The sequence below is a fragment of the Pseudovirgaria hyperparasitica genome (assembly GCF_010093815.1).
Source record: "Pseudovirgaria hyperparasitica strain CBS 121739 unplaced genomic scaffold EJ05scaffold_14, whole genome shotgun sequence".
In the NCBI taxonomy this organism is placed as follows: Eukaryota; Fungi; Ascomycota; class Dothideomycetes; order Acrospermales; family Acrospermaceae; genus Pseudovirgaria; species Pseudovirgaria hyperparasitica.
In genome coordinates this window covers 55,387-67,821 of record NW_022985562.1, presented here as the reverse complement: position 1 = coordinate 67,821, position 12,435 = coordinate 55,387, and the positions used below count along the sequence as shown (strand labels likewise).

The following is a 12,435-nucleotide window of genomic DNA, read 5'->3' as shown; positions in this document are numbered from 1 at the left end:
CACACGCACATAGCTATACCACCTATGTTGACTTAATCGTTGTGGGTTGAAGATGCGTTTCCCGTGATGGCTGGCTGTGATTTTAATCTAGTATCTATGTTGAGATCGGCGGTGTTCATCCATGCCGAGGCCCGCAGAACCGCTCTGCATCGTGATGGTTCTCAGCCAATTGATGCCTCTAATGAGAGACGCCTTATGAACTACTCTATCTGTGGGGAATTAGTACGGCACACCTAGCGGTAAATGTCGATCCCCATCAGCATGTTCAATTTGTTACATTTCTCCACTCTGGGTAGCGCTCAAACCCTAGTCACTTGAAAGGATTGTGCTTAGCCAGTTTTGCAGTGGTGTAGACACTATATTTTCGTTTGGTTTCATTGTAAAGAAAACTTGTTACTAATGACCCTATGTTATGATCATGTGCATGATCGACATTGGCATCTCATAGGGCTAAGTCTCATGTTTACCTTCGCGTTGCTGATCACAACACATGCGGGATGTGCCCAAATTCCACATGTGAGAGCTATATACCAACCATACTGAAGAATATAAAAACATCCCCTTTCCCATCTTCTAGCATGGTCTCGTTTCAGTTCAGCCGTCAACTACAACTCTACCTGTAGCCTTCCGAAGCCCCTGATCCTAATTCCGTTCCATATCACCTCCATCACACATATTCTTATCCAAAATGCTCGCCAAGACCATCTTCGCAACTGCCCTTCTGGCATTCACTGTCGCTGCTATCCCCGTGGCCCAGCCCCAGGGCGAATTGATGAATGACCTCGACAAGGCTATTCAGAACATCGGCTCTATTGTTGGCAACGCCGCTGGTACGTCCCCTGATAGCTTTTCGTTGGAATACCCAAACTGAATAAACCCTCAAGGTAATGGCAACGGCAACGGAAATGGCAACGGCAACCCAATCGGTAACGGCAATGGAAACGACAACGGCAACCACAGTGGCAACGGCGGTAATGGTAACGGCTCGGTACACTCTAGCCCTTCCAAAATCATTCGAGTCATCCATACTTACACCATCTCACAGGGCAACAACTTCAACCTAGGTAGCAATAACGACTGCAACCACAACGTGAACCAGGTATGCTAAACGTGTGCAACAGGGAAACCATAAACGCTCACGCCAGCGTAGAACGGCCTGATCAACATTCGTGACCCAGACGTCGACCAGAATGGAATCGTCAATGTGGCGCCGATATGTCTATGAGTTCACATCGTAGAATACATATACATCTAGTCTGTTTGCATCAAACAGTATCAAGAGACGCACTGGGTAGTTCGGAGTTGGCACGGGATCAGTTTGACTTCTTGTGTATTTGTTTTGGAAATTAAATAGCTGAACTGTTCAATGCAAAATGAATGTTTTCGTGTCTCTACCCAATGTTATGGACTATGATGATACCAAGCAATTATCTTAATACACAACGAAAGAACGAAGCAAAGACTGCGCGCTAAGCTAAGATTATAATATGTTCCTACCAGAAAGGGCCTGTTGAAATTCTCAAGCTATATTGATCGTCCAATAATGAAAGATTAAGACATCAAGAGGCAAGCCTATGGATCTAGAATAAAGCAAAAAGCAAAAACATTCAGCAGTGGGTATTCGCTAGTGGTCACCCACCTAACTACTAATCCACCCCTAACCAGCTTAAATAGGCGGGAGCGAACGGGACCGCTTGCTTTCTGGTTGGTATGGCCGAATGTGCTTGATTCAAGTGGAAAACAAACTATATCGGCTCTACTTTCTCGAAACAAGATTGAACCCTGCTATGGCACCTCAACGTCAAGCTGACCACAAGACCCAAACACCTAGTTTCATAGATGGAAACAACGTTTCAGTGTGAAGTTAGGGGCAACTCATAAATAGCTAGATATTATTGTTCGGTAATCGAAATATCATACCATATTCAATGATAACGAGGTTCTGTTGTGACATGTAAGCTACATCAATTATTTCAAACAACCTTGACTATCCCAATCGGAAGGCGAACTGTGGTTTACGATATTCAACAGAAGGTTGAGAGGCTTGTACCGACAGAGGGAGCTGATTTAGAGGTACAAGGAAAGCGGACTGGCGCATACAATCGAGCCATACTTCTAGGCTATGGAAGGAACATTCCCATGTGCTGATAGTATTACCGCTATAGATACATGCGCCCAACAGCACAAATGCGATGAATTTAAAACCACTCGCTCGCTTGCTATACAAACGACATATGGAGATGCATGATCGCCTTCATGAGCACTGCGAAACTCCCATACCCCATTTTATATATCAATCCATGATACCAAAACCATGTATGCCATAGCCCCACTAGATGCAGGAAGAAAACTATCAAACGATTATATACGCTCACATGACAGCATCGAGGACCTTTTCTCGCAACTCTCTAACTTCCTCTTCTTTCCTCCCTAATTTCTCCTTCAGGTCTTCAAATTTACTCTTCCAGTCGATTTCGGCTGCTGCAGCACTTTCAGCCCTATCCACATCATCTTTCCTAGACGACTTATCGCCCATTACGATGCCACGGATCTTACACTCGGCTACAAGCGCTCCGATGGTCGTCGTCCATGCGACATCTACGCTCTCTCGAATCTTTCTATCGTTGGCTCCCTCAACGTCTTCAGTTTCCATCGCATTGTCGTTGTCGTCATCTATAGGACTATCGTAGCCATCACCTCCCACGCGGAACCTTTGGAAGACGAGTTTCTTCTGGTTGACAGGCGATGGGGGACCAGGGAGGCCAAGACTGCTAGAAAGATTCAAAACAGTGGCGAGAGCCATACGATGAACTTGCTCGCCGGTATTGCTGCCATTGGTAGTACTAGGGGTGGTAGGGCTTTGTGGCATGGTCTTCATCTTCCTTAAAAGTGCATCAGCAAGCTCCTTGGCATCAGTGCCGCGTAGTTTTTTCCGCCCTGAGATTTCAGCACGAAGTAGGTCATGAGCAAGGGCGCGTTTAAGTGATTCATGTGTGAGTGTAGGGAAGGGTGAGAGGATTGGTGTCGAATTTGCGGACCGAGGTTGGACAATGTGAGACTGTGGCGCGGATGCTTGTGTCTGAGGCTGTGTTTGGGGTTGTTCATGTGATACATATTGTGGCGGCTGTGGATGCGAGGTTGGGCCAGCCTGTCGCGCATCTTGTGAACTAACGCCTTGTTGCTCATATATATCCGATGAAGTGTGTGGAGAGGCCGCCGAAGGTGCAGCAATCACAGCAGTGAGAGCATTTGTTTGGCCATTAACCAGGACTGTAGGTGTAACGAGAGAGACAGGTCCTCCTAAGTGCTGTGGGACCTGAAGTTGTAGGCGTTCTGGTCGACCTACTGAGAGGCTAGATTGCTGCGAATTGATTGAGATGGCGGATGCAGGCGTTAGAGCTGACGCAGGAGTAGGGGGAAAGCGAAAATGGTGAGACTCTGGAGCAGTATTTCCTGTTGAAGCCGTGGATGGTGTCTGTTCCACAGGTGTCGGACCGGGTGTAGATCGGTTGAGGTCGATTGTGGGGCCTTCTTTGGTCTTGGGGTTGGCAGGAAAGGTTACAAAGGGTCCATCTCGGACGGATCGATTGCTAGGCGGTCGTCCACGCAGTTTGCCGGTTGAGTTGGTGCTATTGCTTGTCCAAGCAGACGAAACAGCAGGACCATGCCGTCTGCGAGCCTTTGACCTTGTAGAACTCGGAGTCAAGGCCGATAGGGGTTCGTCGAATGCTGAATCAGGGGCTTGGGAGGTTGAGGGTGTGGTTGCTGACATAGGATGTGGGCTTTGTGCATCGTTAGGTGTATTGAGACGCCACCGCAATTGCTGAGCTGGAGTCGAAGCAGCTGAATATGGAGTCATTGTTCTGGCAGAGTAGGGGTTCAGGGAAGATGCAGGTGTGATTGTTGAGATAGTAGTCCATGGATCGTGCGGCTGGACGAAGCGATCCATGTCATCCGGATGAGCGCTATTTGGATATGCAGATTGAGGAGGCGCGTGATTGCTAGATGCCGAGAATGAGGTATCTAACTGCGGACGTTTCGGTGCCCTCTGTAGTTCCTCATTTTCATCATCACCTTCGTCATTTTTCCGCCGTCCCCTCTTTGGTTTGAGTTTTGGGTCCAATGCTCTTATGGCAAGGTCTTCATCGAAAATTACTCCGTCACGCCCATCATCAGGAAAAGGTTCGTGTGGTGTAGGTACCCATGTGAAATAGCTGTGCTGATTACCCACAAGATATTCAAAGAAGGCATCAATATGCATCGCTCGCATCCAACGCTACTGAAAGTCAGTAAATGACACAACCATGGGTACTGAGCGTGACTAGCGCATTCGCAGTCGAACAAGAACATGAGGTATCACTATCAACGTGCGTTGCTTCTGATCACTGTATCACGCCGAACTGCCTCAGCTTTGAACAGCTGCGTGCTGGCTGAGCAAACAAGAGCCATGGCAAATGGAGTAGAAAAAGTCGACAGGTGAAGAAAATGGAAGTGGAGACATAGAATTATAATTGACGGGACCAATCTAAAGACGACCCTATTTTTCGACTTCTGACCCAAACAACCCCCTAAAGAACCAACTTGGGCGGATTTAGCCGCCAAATACATGTCCAGTTTCCATTATGGACTGAAGGTATCTGGTCCTTCAGCGAACAGGGAATGTAAGGAGACAGTTGAGAGATATACTTAGCTTGTAGAAGCTCCAATGGGGTGACGCTTCTCGGGGGTGGTCTTCAGTTTCCTTGCTCTTTTCGGGTGTTCAAAGATAGGCCAGTGATCAGGCAGCGCATGGATATGGGTATGAGTGTAAAGGGAATTCTATCAGACATACCTTTAACCTAACAGAGTACTGTTGCACCTTCTGTGTACTCTGTCCTTTCTCCAAATCGGGTGGCTCGACCCCCAGATCTAATGCTAACTGCGCCCATGTTTTGATTTCCTTAGGAAATTTCCGTATGAGCTCAAAAAGGGTGTATGTGCTGAAAGTTTTACTGTCGCTCTTCGGTGGTAGCCGAAATAACCTCTTTAATTCTGTTACATCTGTTGTGGTCGGGAAGCTTGGATTACAGTATAGTATGAATGCGGCGTAGGCGTCGTCAATTGTGTCGTCAGATATGTTACGGGATGGAAGGGAGCGGTCGGAGGGCGTATAATTCGCCATATATTGTTTCTGCTGGCCCGGAGAATGGCCCGAGAAGCGGGGAGAGGCTGCGTTGGAGGGTGTAGATGGGGTAAGTGAACTGCGCGCAATGTCGCCATAGAAGGTGTGCGCCATGTGTGGGTTGCCGATCGAGGAATTGTCCGAAACAATGTGTGAGGGCGAGGCGTGGATATTCATCTGCGTCTGGCTGCTTACTGAAGCATCCATAGCTCCATTCATTGCTGGCGCAGAAGGCTGTCGAAATTGCGTGTATCCACGATGATTTGGCGATCGAGTGTTGTATTGTGGTGCGTGCTGCGACAGATGTAAATGCTGATCCTGAGGTCCTGTTCCCGCTTGCGCATAGTCCATCTTGCTGCTCGAGCTGAGTCTTAGTCGTCCACGACCTCTACTGGACGTCAATAGCTCATTGTCGCATATGCGCGAGTAGTCGAACGGCTGGTAATTCGAGATCAGGCCACCCGATTCACTCTGACTTGACTTACGAGTCAATTCGACTGGCTGGGAACCGCGACGACACGGTATGAGTGGGTGCGTGCGCACAGTAACGCGCAAGGCCCAGCAAGGTTGTTAAGTAACGATCGTATGGGCGTGAGTTGTCGACTTGCGTAGTAGCGGCGAGATAGTATTGTTATGTCGCAGAGAGGGTGTGTTTGGGGAGTTAATTTGTGCACGAATCTCACCAAAGATAGAGGTATTAACGGAGACTGAGACAAGGGGTGTCAAGGCTCTTTCTGTTTCAGGTATAGTGCCCCAGGCCCTGACACCCACTGAATCCCAAACTTAACATCTGCATTCGCACGGGTCATCTATTCTTAGGCCTACGGCGCTTATTACAAAAGCCTCGTCCGTCCAATCAACAGCCACAGTCCAGCCCTTTGCGCGGTTGAACCACAATTCTCTCAAGCGGGAACCATACCTCTTCATAGACCCCTATCTGACCATGTTTGCACTGGGTCTTTTCATTGGCCTTAAGGGCCCTGTCAAAGACCGTAGTCGCTCGAAATAGACTCACAAGGGTCAAGACGCCATAGAAAGAAAGGAGAAGACGCCATCCCTTCGCTTGCACATAGATGGTATCATCATGTCGATAGCTTGAACCATTATCCACGGGCGCGTGATGTCTGTTCTGAAAAGCCCATGATGATAGGCTCCAAACAGAAGAACTCACTTATTCATCCCTTGTAGGTCTTGCCGATCGAAAGGTAATCTACTCTATTACATACATGACTAGTAAGCCAGAGTCATACGCCTGAGATCCAGTGGTCTTAGGAGCCTGATCCAAGTCGATCTCCGGCATATCAGAAACCAGCAAGTGGATAGTCAGTACTCTCGATTTGCTCTGGGTATACGAGACCATTCTGCTTTCTCACTTCGTCCATTGACTCCATAATAACAATACTCTCCGCTAATGGCAGGCCTTCACTTTCTTGCTTTCCGTCCCGCAGACATCTTGCGACTTCATCTGCCTCCCAGAACATGCCATGTCCCGGTGGTGTCTTGTGCTCAACGTCTTTACCCTGTAGAGACGCATCATTCGGATCCTTGGGAATGATACGATAGGTGCTAGGCCTGAAGCCATTGCCCCCAGTCTCAAGTATCTGGATCTCTCCTTTCGTTCCTTGAATACGTATGGGCGAACCAGCTGTACTTTTACCGTCTGGGTCTTTGTCTACACGAATGCTGGTGGTCGCGATACCATGCGCGTTATGCGGCGGGAAATTGAGTACCATTGAAGTCGACTCGTCTGCTCCAGTGATAGGATACTTCGTCATGACTGATACTACTGTTGGTGGCTTGCGGATGGAAGGATCCAGACAGTGGTAGAGAATTTGAAAAACCCATGTCAAAGAATAGATGCCCACTGTATCCCAAGTCAGCACGACGTGCTTATGGGAGGTCCCACTTCTTACAGTCAAGTAGAACACCACCGGCAAGGTCCATGTTGACCATCCTGTTCTCTGGAGGAAAGTCTTTCTCGACATCTTGCCCAAAGCTGACATCTGCAAACACCCGATACACGGTCCCAAGCTTACCGCTCTTGACGATTTCTCGAATCTCTCTAGACGCCGGGAAATATCGAGTCCATACCGCTTCCATGAGGAAGAGACCCTTCTTCTTCGCAAGCTGTGCAAGGATCTTTGCCTGTGCCGCGTTCGTCGTAAACGCCTTCTCACATAGCACATTCTTACCAGCCTCAAGACAAAGCCTGGCGTGTTGGTAGTGATGTGAGTGTGGCGTGGCAACATACACAACGTCAATATTGGCGTCTGCCACAAGCTCTTTGTAGCTGCCGTACGCCTTGCCGCCGCTTACGCCGCATTCTTGCAGAAATTTTTCCGCGCGCTCGCTTGAATTCGATGAGGCGGCGGCTACGACTTGATGTTTGATGTCGGTCACATCTCGTGTTTGCGGGTCGATGACAAGATCCTTGGTGAAAGCTGTACCACGCGTATGAACGTCTCCTGTTCGAATAGGCGCTGTGCCTCTTGGTAGTGGGACTTACTCCTGGCAATTCCTCCAGTAGCTAAACAACATCAATATGACCGCAGGACTGTAAGCGTAGTGACTTGACAAACGCACCTAGAATACCCCACCGAACAGTGTGGACTGTACCGGACATGCTCAGAGATCGTTGGTCAACTTTAGCAAAGATGTTGCGCTGATGTTTGTGAGCTCTTCAGTGTAAGGAGATGGTCAAACTTGTGTGCTTGTCAATTATCATCGATTCGCAGTGGAAGGATCGTGTTGTTACATGCGGGGTTTGTCGAGCCCCACCGGGATAATTACAGCAACAGCATTTACGCGCCAGATGCCGCATCGCCTATAAACTGTTGACTAAATCTAACTACATCGTTTACATGCTGTCCTTTGCGTCGGCTTTCGTCTGTACATCAGCAGTTGTCGTGCGATACACTATCTCCAATCTCCAACCATGTTGTATCAAAGTCTCGGTACGTCCTAGGGTATCATTTTGAAATTAGGCCTTCTTGACAAGAGACCTTCTCGCCTTCACCGTCATCTCGTAAAGAGCATCTTTGAAGGCGAACAAGAATGCTGCAGTGATAACACTTTGGGTGACCTTGGGACCAATGCCTGTAGAATGGTTCGTTAGCTTTGGGCATTCTCATTCATTGGTACTAGAGTTCTTTTACCTCCGTAAAGTCCAGAATAACCCTCGTTCTGAATAATGTTGCGTAGGCTGTCTAGCATGCCAACCTTAGGACCATCCTTGCCTGCAACATGTGCCCTGCTCTTGATGGTAATATATGGGTAGGTAATACTGGTTGCAAGCAGTTTTCCAAGCGCTCCCAGATAGAATGAGTCTTTAGGGGTAACCCTACCCTTTCTTGCCTCTACGATGTTCTTCAGTTGTTCGTAAAGAGTGTACTGCAGGATAGGGTTGATGACCAGCACGAGAGCGGGCATCACACCTGCGAACAAACGTGTAGGGCCCTCGTTACGGATGATAGACATCAATGTGCCGATAGTAGACGGTGCTCTGACAGGCTTTGACCCAGGCAGAACCTGTTCGTTAGATTCAGACTTTCGTGAAGTCATCCTCGTGTTCACAACCCAGATGGGGTTTGTGAGGAGTACGGTGGCACTGCCAGCAATGGCGCCAGCAATCATTGACTCTACTGTGGTGAGCTTCTTAGATGCTCGGCCGGCCTTGACCGCAGCCTTCTCGAATGCTGAACGAGTCCATTCATACCCTATATATTGTGAGTGCGTCCTCTGACAGGAGCGTAAATTTCTACGAACAATAGTAGTAGACAAAGTTGGTCACACTGATACCGAAAAGTGCAGAATCAAGGCCGGCGTATAAACCCGAGATGCCCTCACGCTGAATGATGCGCCGGACTGCATCGAGAGTAGACGAATGCGCTCGTTTGGATTCGACTTGAGCGCGAGTTGAAAGAGTGATGAGAGGGTATCTATATATACGTCGGTGTTAGCAAGGATAACAAGACGATGTACTCGTCTGGGCGCATACGTCAAAGCCATGGAAACCAAGCCTCCTCCAGCTCCGGCAAGCGCGTGAGCAACATTGTCACTTTGCTGCGCAGCAGTGCTTGATGCAAGGCCCTTGGTAGAGTCGTCAAGCTTCTCTGCTACAGCCTTTGTTGATTGAGCCATGGGTTGTATAGATACACGGAGAGGACTGGGAATGACGTTTTGACAAGGGTTGGGAGGCAGGTAGCGTAAATAGTTGAACAACACGAGTTGATCTTAAGTTTCAATATACGGAGGCTTGAACAAACCTTAAGAATCACAACAAGACTGGTATGGTCTGCAAGAGAATTTAAAGAGGGGCACATAAGATAAAAGCGTCACAGTCCAATGTCTGATGATAGACATGAACTCTCATAACCCCCGGTTATTGAATTGCCTCGGTCAAAGCATTGCATGCACGTGACGTTCTCATAGATCAGATGTCCAGGCTGGTACCGGGAACGCCATTGGCTGCTTCTATCGAGCCTTTGGGTAGCCTTTTATATATTAGTCATTCATCGAAACGAAGCATTTCAAACATGTCCAAGTTTTCCGTATAGCTGCAGCTGCAATACAGTTTACCATTTGAGAAACCTACTCCCACTAGCAAACATAATGCTCCCAAGATAAGTAAAGTATGTAGACTGTTATGCTGATATGTGCAATGAAAGCCGGAGGTATCTTCACGCGCAACACTTTCGCACAACACCTTGTCCTTCCCACACCGGAATGTATTTAGCTAGCGGCATAATACACAATTCAGACGAATGTCCAGGCGTATGTTGACTATTGAATAGCACGTATAACATTCGTGTGGCAACTGAAATGTGAATCATGATTTGCCGCCGTAGGACCAAGAGACCTGATATTGAGAGAATGTACGCGTCGCATGAAGCCTACAGTTTTGTAAACATGATCGTAATCCATTGCTGCCGTATATCGTAGTCTAAAGCGTTCATCGTCATAGAATGTTTGGAATCTGGGGCGTGCATGTTTTTTTTGGGATGCAGCACTCTCTAGATCATTTCTCGTAGCCCGTTCAGCTGTCGCCATTTTGGACATTGTTGTCCTGGTCTTTGTACTCATCTGGGACGATGCCAGCATTATTACAAGCACGCTTCCAGATATCACACTCTTCCCAAGCCCTTGACATCTCGGCCTTGAATTTGTCGACACTGGCACTAAGCTCGGTAATGGCCTGTTCGGTCAGAAGCTTTTCGAGTGTCCACTTCTCAATGTTTGATGATTCGTTGTCTTTCAACTGGGTTATAAACTGTACTGCGCGCTGAAGAATGGAGCCCTTGTTCTTCTCACAGCCAGGCACAATTTTAGCAAGTTCATTGATTCCTTCATTGATAGTCTCTCGACGACGACGTTCAACTGCGAAGCGGTTAGTGGTACGCAACATGCTCTGAAGTCTCGAGACATACCCTCTTTGTGGTTGTCCCTTCTTAACTTATGCCACTCGTCTGTCCCTACTGCAGGCTTTGAGGCACTTGTTGGGGACTCGTTCGAAGCGGTGTTTCCTGATTGTCCTCCAGTCTTCAGAGAATCAAGACCGCTGAAGTCTGTGAAACTATGAGCTTCGTTGTCTTCCATTTGGAACGACGCACTGAAGGGTTGAGTACCATCTATACCAGACGTGTGGCTTTGGAAAGAGAGCTCAGTAGCCTGGGGTACGGTCATGGAATAGTGAAGTGCCGCAGCTGCGGTATCGGAGCTATTGGACACATTTCCCCCATTTTGACCAAGAGAGCTAAAGTCTAGAGAGTTGTCGTTGCCACCGGCGTTGTGTGCTGCAAGGAAATTGGCAGTTGCTTGATCACTGAGATCAACAGCGTTAGAATTCGCACGTTGACTGGGTGCCGGCCGTTTTGAGTTTTGGTCGAGGGAGCCACGTTTGCGCTTGTTGCTAAGCGCTTCAGATAGTGACACATCTGTCTTGTTCTCAACCTCTGCATATGTTGTCGAGTCTGTCATGATGTATGTAAGGTATTTTCAAGTTGGCCGGAAGAGTTTTCAAGGTCTATCCTTTACAGCTCTAACAGTTGATAGTGGTTTAGACGCGATATCAGATCCTCCTTGAAGGGACTCGGTCGAACAAGGTGTTATGTGACGACGCCTGTAGCCAATGCGGCGCAATGCCAGTGACAGCGCCGGAAGGGTGGGTCTACAAGTGGCAGCGATGGCAGCACAAGTGCGGATAAAAGTCGCAAACTTCGGCGATGTAGAGTACCGGTCGGCTGTTGAGGAGATGGCCCAAGAGTGAAAGAGGTTTGCCGTGCTCTCAGTTGGCTACGTTGTAGCTCGGTAATGATACGACGATTGTGGGAAGTCGAGGTAGGTCGAAGCTATATCTATCCATCAAGCAACGGTTAGTATATACGATATACGCGAGATGGCACGCATGCTCGGCCCCAAAGAAGAGCGGGTCTAGAGCCGGGGTAGATGATTGCTTCACGGCTGTGAGACCAGGCCGTTGACGTTCGGGAGGCTGTCGCAGCATATTGGATAGTGGGCCGTAGGATGTACAAGAGCGTCGTCTTGTCATTCGTTACTCGAATGTCCTATTGCGCGACGAAGATGCGGCAACATAGCGCCAGTGCGATCAACTGGAAGCATTGACACGAGCCGTAGACGAAGCTGTCATTCGCGACCGCAATCGTAGGTGACGCGACGTAGCGGCGAGGTGAACATGATACTATGGGTCTTGACAGGTCTGTCCGAGGGATAGGGCAATCACAGAACTCGTCGCGAAGCTCGTTATGAAGGGTCGAGGTGCTCATGTAAAAAGAAGTTGGGCAAACGTACCTCTGAAATAGGATTGGGTGTTCCGCGAGGCTCGTCACCTGATGAACGGTTCGGTCGGGAGCGTGGTCACGCCGGAGACAGATGAGAAGTGTATCGCCGAAAGCGCAGAGCAGAGAGTAAGAAAGACGGTAAACGGAAAGACGGCAGATAATTGCTATTTCAATTCAAAGCGTGTGCCTGAAGTTGCGGACGGGTTGCAGCGCGAGACAACGTGATGGCGGAATCAGGTGACAGAGAATTGGAGTTGACCAGTGTGTCATGTGAGGAGGGCGAAGGGGTCTTATGAGAGAACAGCTGGAGGCTGCCGGCTGGGTAGATGGCACTATCCCTTTTCTGGCCTAGTGGTATTTGCTCCCAACCAACTACCCACCTAGGCAGGCACCTGCTCCAGGCAGGCACCTCCTCCAGGCCGTCCCATCCATTTCATTTTGTCCCCAATCAGCCACCACCCGCAGAAACATGACATG

At 48.7% G+C, this 12,435-nt stretch overlaps 5 protein-coding genes across 5 annotated transcripts; 1 reads left to right on the top strand and 4 right to left on the bottom strand.

Annotated features, from left to right (window-relative positions):
- Window positions 1-688: 688 nt before the first annotated feature.
- On the top strand, window positions 689-1,157 carry EJ05DRAFT_540465 (uncharacterized protein; the record flags this gene model as incomplete). The annotated part of the gene is made up of 4 exons (XM_033749606.1): window positions 689-830; window positions 885-988; window positions 1,046-1,064; window positions 1,122-1,157. 4 exons carry the CDS (start codon window positions 689-691, stop codon window positions 1,130-1,132), a joined length of 276 nt encoding a protein of 91 aa, XP_033597405.1. The 3' UTR covers window positions 1,133-1,157.
- An 856-nt stretch (window positions 1,158-2,013) lies between these two features.
- On the bottom strand, window positions 2,014-5,816 carry EJ05DRAFT_513284 (uncharacterized protein). The gene is made up of 2 exons (XM_033748415.1): window positions 4,832-5,816; window positions 2,014-4,276 (listed from the first exon to the last, which is right to left on the bottom strand). The coding sequence occupies exons 1-2, from the start codon at window positions 5,510-5,512 to the stop codon at window positions 2,372-2,374; spliced, it is 2,586 nt and encodes an 861-aa protein (XP_033597404.1). The 5' UTR covers window positions 5,513-5,816; the 3' UTR covers window positions 2,014-2,371.
- A 275-nt stretch (window positions 5,817-6,091) lies between these two features.
- Window positions 6,092-7,914, bottom strand: EJ05DRAFT_478783 (NAD(P)-binding protein). Its single transcript, XM_033744530.1, has 4 exons — window positions 7,745-7,914; window positions 7,668-7,688; window positions 7,075-7,602; window positions 6,092-7,025 (listed from the first exon to the last, which is right to left on the bottom strand). The coding sequence occupies exons 1-4, from the start codon at window positions 7,782-7,784 to the stop codon at window positions 6,463-6,465; spliced, it is 1,152 nt and encodes a 383-aa protein (XP_033597403.1). The 5' UTR covers window positions 7,785-7,914; the 3' UTR covers window positions 6,092-6,462.
- A 227-nt stretch (window positions 7,915-8,141) lies between these two features.
- On the bottom strand, window positions 8,142-9,301 carry EJ05DRAFT_442488 (mitochondrial carrier; the record flags this gene model as incomplete). Its single annotated transcript, XM_033742039.1, has 4 exons — window positions 8,142-8,257; window positions 8,317-8,877; window positions 8,927-9,099; window positions 9,159-9,301. 4 exons carry the CDS (start codon window positions 9,299-9,301, stop codon window positions 8,142-8,144), a joined length of 993 nt encoding a protein of 330 aa, XP_033597402.1.
- Window positions 9,302-10,196: 895 nt separating this feature from the next.
- On the bottom strand, window positions 10,197-11,137 carry EJ05DRAFT_488522 (uncharacterized protein; the record flags this gene model as incomplete). The annotated part of the gene is made up of 2 exons (XM_033745721.1): window positions 10,197-10,537; window positions 10,588-11,137. The coding sequence occupies 2 exons, from the start codon at window positions 11,135-11,137 to the stop codon at window positions 10,197-10,199; spliced, it is 891 nt and encodes a 296-aa protein (XP_033597401.1).
- Window positions 11,138-12,435: the final 1,298 nt, after the last annotated feature.